The following is a 9,933-nucleotide window of genomic DNA, read 5'->3' as shown; positions in this document are numbered from 1 at the left end:
ACCACACATCTAGGGCTTAATGAATGCGAATATATATATATATATCAATGGCTTAATTCTTCGACGATGACTCCCAGAAGATCTAACTTGATGACGAACACAATTAACAGAAAACAGATAATCACGAAACTGCAACTAGGGGTGTGCATCGGTCGGCTAGGTTCGATTATTATCATTTTAGCTTTCAGTTTTTAAACGTTTTGAATAGTAAATTGATCTCTTGCTATGGAACACTATTTTTAAAATTTTCGAGTACTAAAATATGTGTGAAATACTCCCAAACAAACCTCAATTTGAGTGGGATGATCGGATGTTCAGATTGCTACTGAATTTGTGAATTTGGTTGAAGGTAACGAGTCATTTCTAATGACTTATATAGTAAATACATTTGCAAGTTGTTGGGACAATGAGACATGATGAACTAGAAGATTTCCCGAGCCAACTTTCTCATGAACAAAATAATAGTCTATTGCGACATGCTTCGTTCGAGAATGCAACCAGAGGCGAAGACGATTTCAAATGTTAATAAATGGGTTCTAAACATAATATTTGTACATATTTAACAAACCTTTTAATAAAAATACATTATTTTAGCAAAAGTTACTGGAGTTGTTAAAGGCTTCTCACTTAAGCCCTGACACTAGTGAATAGTGATATTCAAAATGCCTTAATAAAATAGAACAAGCAGTACTAAAAATGTCATCCAAAATATTGCAAAATTATCCAAAGGGAATGACACTTTCTACATTCGATAACGATGAGTTTAATTCACTTCAAAGACTTACAATATATTTAGATTGTAATATGTTATGCCACAAGATGAACTTGCGTAACAAACTCTTATCGTAAAATAAAGCAGTCCCTGAAAGGTTATCAACAAGATAATCGTCATACAAGCACTCACGAATACCTTCCAGTTTATACAAAATTACCCAAAGGGAATGAGACTTTCAACATAACTATAAATGCCTTTGATATCATTTTAGGAAGCCCCTTGATTTTTAGTTCCATCCAACTCTTTCTTGTGTCATCACAAAACAAACAACATAAATCACCTGACTTTAAAATGATGCAAATCTATGCTCTGTAGTGTTCTATTTCGAGGGAACGCCAATTATATGTCTCTCTCATTCTCTTTTTGGAGTCTTCTCTAAAATCCTTAAGTCAAAGTATCCACTTACCCATTTTCTGTAATCTATGACCCCTAATTTACCCTTCACCTCTATCAAGTGGTAATAGTACACAAATTCAATTGCATTCCAAAATGCAATAATTTTGATTTTTTCAGATTTAACATCAAATGCAACTATAGATATATAATCGGCCATAGCAAATTTATAGATGGCTCCACTAGTGCAAAAACTGGGCATATAGTACGGAACACAAGGGAAAATGTTCTGAGTGTCTCTCCATGATTTGTCTATGCCTAAAGTGAAAACTAGTACTTTGTTTGCCTTTCTCGAGGATGATATGTTGTCCAGAGAACTTTGTACTTGTTTTCTTCCCGCTCAAAACCTAATGAAAATGTATTCCAGCAGTTACCTTCATTTGGGTTGGGCAGAAATCTTACTTCTTTTGTGCTGGGATTATAAACTGCAGCAGGTTGCATATATGATGATTCTCAACCACAAAATAAACCATTAACACAATTCAAACGAGAATATGCAGGGTTACCGTTGTAAGGATTATTAAATCTGTCAACTTGAAGAATGGAGGCAGAGGCTTTTCCATCTTTCTTTTCCTTCGCACTGTAATAAACTCCTTCTCCGTGCAAAAGGAATTTTGTCCCACCAGAATGACATTTATGAATATCCAAAAAAGTTAATTCGGATACCATGGAATTACAGAATCTGGAAACGCATTAACGAATTAGAAGGAAGCCATGAGAACATTTCAAACATTATTTCTTGAGGTATTTTGCCAGCAGAATTCATAATGTTGAAGGCTGACGGCTAAAGTTTATTTTCTTTTTGCCTCGTTTATGGTAAGACTCTTATTGATGTTTTCTTTTGCCTCTTTGTTTCCCAGTAAGAGTTATTTCTTTTTGTTTTCTTTGTAGTACATTACAACTAGGACTGCCAAAAAATTGAACTTTTTTTTGTTTAAAAATCCTAAAAACAATATTATTGCAAAAAGATTGAATTTGTTTTTTTTAATCCCTAAACACAATATTGCTGGAAAAAGAAAATTGCACATATGAATTTTCAATGTAAAATAACCAAAATGAGGATCTGCTATGACAATGTAAAATGCCCCTTACCTATTTGATAAAATGTGGAGAAGAAATTGCATATATGAATTTTCAAGTCTCATTGCCTTCTAAGTAAATTTAGGAACTTCAAAGTTGCAAGGAGTTGTATTTGGTCGACTACATGTTGATGCACTGCTTAATGTGACACACCAAATCCAACACTCTTAATTGTTGAAGTTAAAGATGAGAAAGTTGTTCTTTTAAACATATTATCAAATAGATAGGGTACTTCCTAGATAGAAAATAGGATATAAACCTTCAACTTCTTATAGTTATAGCGAAAAATCCAGTGAAATGACACCTTCGTGTTCAACATGTATTATTTGATATTCTATTCTTTCAAATTTTATAACATCTAACTAACAGTATCTGTTTTTGGACTGTGAGGTTCATCTTGTCTTTGTTTCTTCTCTCTTCTCCATTATCCAGTCCTCTTTCTTCACTGCTAATTGGACTCCCATAAATTTCAGTCGAGAGGAAATTCGGATCTTGTCTCACTTCCACTCAAACCTTCAGCAATGTGTTGCTAATCGAGGACTGTGATTGAATGATCATTGCAATATGATTCTCAAGTTTCTGGAAGAAACTAATAACACTTGATATAATTTGAAAATATTTTTGTACAGGCATCTTGATTGGTCCTGTTTGTCCTTTCTCCGTGCTTCTTCTTTCTGGTTCAGTTTATGTCAGAGAACCAACTTTCGTTTTAAATTACTATAGGAGTATCATTTTGAATTCAGATGCATATGTGGAACTCAATTGCAAGTGACCATATTCTTAGTAGCAGTCCAGATTAGGTCCGAGATGGAAGTTTGATCATCTGAACTGCTCTTTTTGTTGATCTGAAAAAAGTAGACAGGTTCAAGTAAATACTCTTATTGGTAAACGTGAAAAGAGTATGGTGAAACTACATCAGTCTTAAAAGGACTTTAGGATGAATCGATTTATACAAAACAAACTACAGCAGTCTTAAACTGTCTTAAACTACGTAACTCTTTTATTTCTAATTTTCTCCACTTCTTCATCACGACATCATAACACCAACATAAAAAACACCAAAAGAGTGCCAAAGTGCATACACAACAATTAACCAATTCGAAATAATTCTGGACCTATGTCATCCTGCACGTCCCGTGATGGGGAGATTGTATTCATCATTAACTTAAATTTGGGTGCTTTATGCTCGTGTTATGATATCAGTACAAGGATCTGGAGAGAATTCGGAATCAAGGGGCTTCCTGAGGAGACCAATATCAAAGGGATCAATAGTTATGTAGAAAGACTAGTAATGTAGAGGCTTTAGTTTGTTTTGTATGCACTTTAGCATTTAATTAGTTGGAAACAAAGCATTAATAGCATGCAATCTTTCTAATTTGGCTTGTTATTGACAGAAAACTAATACTAGATCAATCACTGATCTTCTTCAAATTAGTACTAGTTTTTTTTTTCCCTTTTAAAGCTCTACAGACTCCTTAGTTATCAGATTTCTGTTGATTTGTCTCGTTTATGAATTATCTTAGTCGTGTTTACACGAGTTCTTCGTTGTTGAATATGTACTGGTAATTAATACAGCAGTGCTTCTTCACTGTCATATATGCCTCCATCATCTTGCTCGTTACTTACTGCTACATCACTTACTTTTGGTTTTGGACGGGGAGTCAGTGAAACCAATTTTCTTGCTGGATCAGTTAAGGTTCTTACAAGTTTGTTCACCCATGACATAGTAATTTTAATGAAAATCTGCATTATAGCTTCAGCAAACAAAAGTTTAGTATTTCCAATCGATAATAGTGATTAGAATGATTCTTCATGTCAAAGATTTACAATATATTTGGATGAATTTGTGTGAACAAAATCTTATCATAAAATAAAACCGTTCCTAATAGGTTATCAACAAGATATTTGGGTGAAACAGAAGCTAAGGGTGAAAGGACACGGTGCGTTCCAGTTTGAACAAAATTACCCTAGGGGAACAAGACTTTCGACATAACTATAAATGCCTTTGATGTAATTTTCCTTAGGAAGCCCCATAATTTGTAATTCCCTCCAACTTTTTCTTGTGAAATCATAACACAAACAAGCAAGAGACTTTAAGATGACGACAAATACAATCTCCTCATCACGGGCCATGAAGGATGATACAAATCTAGGCTTTAGAGCATTCCATATTGAGGGAACGCCAATGATATGTCTCTCCCATTTTCTTTGTGTAGTCTGTTCTAAAATCCATAAGTCAAGGTATCCACTTACCCATTTTCTGTAATCTATGACCTCTAATTTACCCTTCACCTCTGTCAACTCGTAAAGGTACACTGACTCATGAGGTGCATTCCACAATGCAATAGTTTCAGGTTTTTCAGATTTAACATCAATTGCAACTATAGCACCACTAATAAACTCATAGATAACTCCACTAATTAATGCAGACAGTGGGCTTAAAATACGTAATAGCAAAGAAATGCTTTTAGTCTCTCTCCATGATTCGTTTATGCCTAAAGTGTAAACCCAATGTCTTCCTTTATACCTTGAAAAAAACTTTGAACTTCTTTTATGCAGGCTCAAAACCAAATGAACAGTTACAAGGAGAAAATTCTGCATCTATGTTGGGAAGAAATCTTACTTATCTTGTACTCGGATTGAAAATTGCAGCAGGTCGGGTGGATATTGAGTCCCACATGCAACATAAACCATTTTCGCAATTCAACAGAGAATAATGTGCAAGGCCATGGGGATAGAGGTAATTAAATCTAGCAATTTGCAAAAAGAGAGCAGAGTCTTTTTCATCTTCTCTTTGCTCAGCAGTGCAAATAGCTGATTCCCATCTTTCGTGCAGAAGGAATTTTATTTCACCGGGACGACTCATAGAACGACAAGTATGGATATTCACAAAATCTGATTCTGAGATAAGAGACATACAAAATTTTGTAATGCACTTGAAATGCAATAAAGACTTGACTGGAAGCGATGAGAATATTTCAAACATAATTTCTTTTTTTAAGGTCTAAAACTGAACATTATAGAGCGTACATTCATAGTTGGGGTTTAATGACTTTAGGACTCTCTTTGAATGCAACACTGGACTGTGATGCATGCACTGTATCAAGGAGGTCAGTTACAGGCTTTGTGATTAAACTAAAAGAGTCTGTAATATTCTCGAAATCAAAGAAACAACCTACAGTCTCAAGAAGCTCAGCAGAGGGTGAGTACAAAAGCCTTGTATCCACAGTAGCTGAGTTAATTTGACTAATCAAAGATCTAGATGATCAACTACAACTTGTATATCATGAGAGGACTAGACATATTAATATAGACTGTCACTTTGTTAGGGAAAATATTCATCAAGGGCTGATCAAAACTGAGTACATTCCAAACAGCAGAGCCAAGTAGTTAAAAGAGGCTAAGTGTAACTAACTATGTGATCACTGTACAGTTAGTTAAATTAGCGACTGTGTAGTTAGTTCAGTTAGTTACAACTAATCAACTTATGAGCATTGTAATTTGTAATTAACTAGTCATATATAGACAACATCTACAATGTAGAGAACAACAAGTAAATGGGATATTCTCACGAAATAAGATTCAGCTTTCTCTTCATCCTCTTCTACTTCATATTACTAACATCAGTTTCTGCCTTGAGGTGACCAGAGCCATTTCAATCAAGTTAGAGAATCAACAGGGATATGGAAGTGTAGTTTATCAAAACTCTCAATTGATTCAAATGGAAGCAGAGGTTTATCCATATAGCAATGCAAATTAATGTTATATGACATGAAAGAAAAAAGAGCAAACAGAGATATGCAACACAGTTGGTAATGTTCACAGCCAAAATTGAAATTGACATAAACACACAATTTAGAAATAGAATCGTGAGTGATTCAACACTTCACTTTTCGTGGTTCATATAATAAGTCTTGGATTGTTCTCAAATAGAAAGAAACTTAATTTCTACATAGAGAGGCTTTCGACATAACTATAAATGTCATAGATGTAGCTCTCCTTAGGAAGATCCTTGATTTTTAATTCCTTCCAACTCTTTCTTGGGACATCATAACACAAACATATAATACGGAATAGAAAAGGAAATGTTTTGAGTCTCACTCCATGATTTGTCTATGCCTAAAGTGAAAACCCATTGTCTTTGTTTGTACCTTTCATATGTTGTAAAAAATACTTTGAACTACTTTTCTTCTGGTTCAAAACCTAATAAATAGTTACAAGGCCAAAATTCTTCCTTAATGTTGGAATTAATGCTTGATATTTAGTCTTCCAATATTGTCTCTTAGTTTTTCAAGAAGTCTTTTAGGATTCTGTAATACATGTATCTAGTAAATTATGATACATGAATCTAGTTATTTGTGCAAGACATTTGGTTTTATATTTTGAGTAGTATAAATAGAGATGTAGTTGATGATTGTAATCATCTCAAATGACCTAAAGTTGCCTATGTAAAACTTGAGTATTCTCTAAAGAAAATATTTTCCTTCTATATTTCCTACAAATTGGTAATAGAGAAGTTTTTCGTTCTTAATGAAAGTGTTGATTCTTCAGTTGTTCTTACTCCATTTTTTTTATGGAACTGATTTTGAATATTGAAAGATAAGAATGGGAATGCATCTGAAAGTTGAAGTTTTGTGGACTAATGTTGTAAATGGCTATGAAGAGCTAGAAAATGATGGTGAACTTTCAGTAGCAGAGATGAAAAATCTTGAGGCTATGTATCGTCAAGACGCAAAAGCCTTGAGCAAAATCCAAATGGGAGTCTCAAAAGCATATAAATATCTACTTGTGAGACTGCAAAGCAAGCTTGGGAGTCTCTGAAAATTGAGGTGTATGGTGACGAAAAGGTACACACTATAAATCTTCAAACTCTAAGAAGAGAGTTTCAAAATTTGAAGATGATAGAATTTGAAAAAATAGATGAATATTGCACAAGAGTCGTGAATATTGTCAATGAAATGAGAAATCACGGTGATACAATTTCTAACCAACAAGTTATGGCCAAAAGATTCTAATTAGTGTCACAGAAAATTATGAGTACATTGTTGTTATCACTGAGGAGACGAAAGATCTTTCTAAGCTTTCCATCAAAGAGCTAGTTGGATCATTTCGTGCACATGAGAAGCGAAGATTTTTTTTGTGAAGGTCAACAACCCAAAGAGACGGCTTTCCAGTCTAGAACCAATTATGAAAATTCTCAAAATATCTCAAAAAATCAACAAAAGAAGAATTACAATCCAAAAAAGATGCAGAATCATGATGGTTCTTCTAAGAGGGTTGAAGAAAAAGGTGAAAAAAGTTCTAGGTTTTTTTGTGAAATTTGGAAAAAGACTAATCACAATGTAGAAAAATGTTGTCACAAAGGCAAGCCCCAATGTAACTTTTGCAAAAGTTTGTCCACATTGAGAAGGATTGTTGGCACAAGCAACGGGAGCAAGCAATTTTTGTGAAGAAAAGGAAGAAAACCCTTTTTTTGCTTCTCAATCTGATGCTTCAGCAAAAAACAATGAATGGTATGTTGATAGTGGTTGTAGCAATCACATGACTAGAGATGAAAATGTTTTCCTCTCAATTAATAATAGCATCACTAATAAAGTGAGAATGGAAAATGGAGCCTTAGTTGATGCAGAAGGTAAAGGTACCATTTCGATAAACATAAAAAGGAGCGGTAAGCAAATTCATGATGTTCTTTATGTTCCTGAAGAAAATTTGCTTAGTGTTGATCAACTCATGGAAAATGGTTATTTTGTTGTGTTTAGAGATAATGATTGCAAGATTTATGATAAAATTGAGTCAAATCAAGTCATTGTTGAAGTAGAGATGATAAAATGAAATTCTCCTTTACAATTTCATTACAATGCATTAAATAATGAAGTTGTATATGATTTATGGCTTTGACATAAAGGATTTTTTCACTTGAATTTTCATTGTTTGAAGCTTCTCAAGCAAAAAGACATGGTGCAAGGCCTTCCTGAGATAGATACTGAGATTAAGGTTGAGAATACTTCTATCATATCTTCAGATGTGTCAAATCAAGAAGAGGAAGAGGAAGATGTCCCTCAAGAGGGAGAAATCTCAAATTCAGATGATGAAGAACCACCTCCAAGAGAAACAAAAATGTTGAGTGACATTTATCAAAGATGCAACTTTGCCGGTGTTGAGCAAGAAAATTATGAGGAGGCAATAAAGAATGATGTTTGGAAGAAAGCCATGGTAGAAGAAATTCGGATGATTGAGAAAAATAATACTTGGGAGTGTGTGACTATACGTGAAGAAAGAGAAGTTGTAAGTCTAAAATGGATTTACAAAACCAAACTCATCAAGAAGGAGATATTCAAAAGCACAAGAAAAATGCGAATTTCAGTTGCAATTATTGTTAGACAGGAGAACAACATGTTGACATCTTCACCAAAGCACTTTCAAAAGAAAAGTTTTGCTATTTTCGAGAATGCATTGGAGTTGTCAAGCAAACACATTAAGAGGGAGTGTTGGAATTAATGCATTCACACCGTGATGTTTAGTCTTTCAATATTGTCTCTTAATTTTCAAGAAGTCTTTTAGGATTTTGTAATACATGTATCTAGTAAATTGTGATACATGTTATAGTTATTTTTGCAAAACTTTTGGTTTTATATTTTGAGTAGTATAAATAGAGATGTAGTTGATTATTGTAATCATCTCAAGTGACCTTAAGAAGCTTATATAAAACTTGAGCATTCTCTAAAGAAAGTATTTTCCTTCTATATTTCCTACATAATTTTTACATGGTTGGATTGTAGGGCACCAGAAACAGCAAGAGTAAGAAGTAAGATGTTGTATACAAGCTCCAAAGACAGATTCCATAGAGAATTAGACGGTGTTCAAGTTGAGTTGATGCAGCTACCGATGCTAGTGAAATGAGCTTGGATACGTTCATTGGAAAGGCTCATTGAAATTAATTGATGTCTCTCTCTTCCCTAATATGTTTATCATTGGAATTGTTCAAGTAATCAATATCTGATGTGGCACGTTTGTATAACGGTAAGGGTATATATGAGTACTTTCATAACGGAGGGTATATCAGCTCCAAATGACAAAGTTAAGGGGTATATTAGACTCTTTCCCCTAAAATTTTTGTCTGTTTTCTAATATCTACAAAATTTTGAGCCATAATCTAACATTTTTGTCATAAGACTTTTTAATTTACTCAAAATTTTCAGTTGGAATATTTATACTGATCCACATTTCCTAATCGATATTTAAGTTTAACTCACAAATACAGATCTCTCTTGTGAGTAAACTTGACGCCTTAGCTATAACATTCATAGTAACTTTGTGACCTCGAATTTACTTTTTATAATATTAATATTTCTATATAAAATATCGTATGTATATTAAATTTTGGAAAAATCACACCATATACACATTTAAGGGTCAATATTACAAGTTTTAAATACATTCTTAAAATATTCTTACTTATAACAGTTTATTTACGGGTTATAACATATTACTTAAATTTAACTTTATTTAAAAATTAATTACAGGTTTATTTAAAAATAATTAATCTCTTTATATTTTTATATTATTAATTATTAATAGCTAGCTAATATAATTTCAGTTCCTTTTTTAAAATCGAAATTATCAATTACACGAATTTAGGGATTTACATTGATTAGACTTCCTTTTTTACCGTTACACTCCAATTA

The 9,933-nt window shown here is 33.2% G+C and overlaps 1 protein-coding gene across 1 annotated transcript; it reads left to right on the top strand.

Annotated features, from left to right (window-relative positions):
* The first annotated feature begins 6,853 nt into the window (after positions 1-6,853).
* LOC125874867 (uncharacterized) lies at positions 6,854-8,080 on the top strand. Its single transcript, XM_049555946.1, has 2 exons — positions 6,854-7,061; positions 7,659-8,080. Exons 1-2 carry the CDS (start codon positions 6,854-6,856, stop codon positions 8,078-8,080), a joined length of 630 nt encoding a protein of 209 aa, XP_049411903.1.
* Positions 8,081-9,933: the final 1,853 nt, after the last annotated feature.

Source organism: Solanum stenotomum, chromosome 1 (genome assembly GCF_019186545.1).
Source record: "Solanum stenotomum isolate F172 chromosome 1, ASM1918654v1, whole genome shotgun sequence".
In the NCBI taxonomy this organism is placed as follows: Eukaryota; Viridiplantae; Streptophyta; class Magnoliopsida; order Solanales; family Solanaceae; genus Solanum; species Solanum stenotomum.
This window is presented reverse-complemented; position numbering and strand designations above follow the sequence as displayed.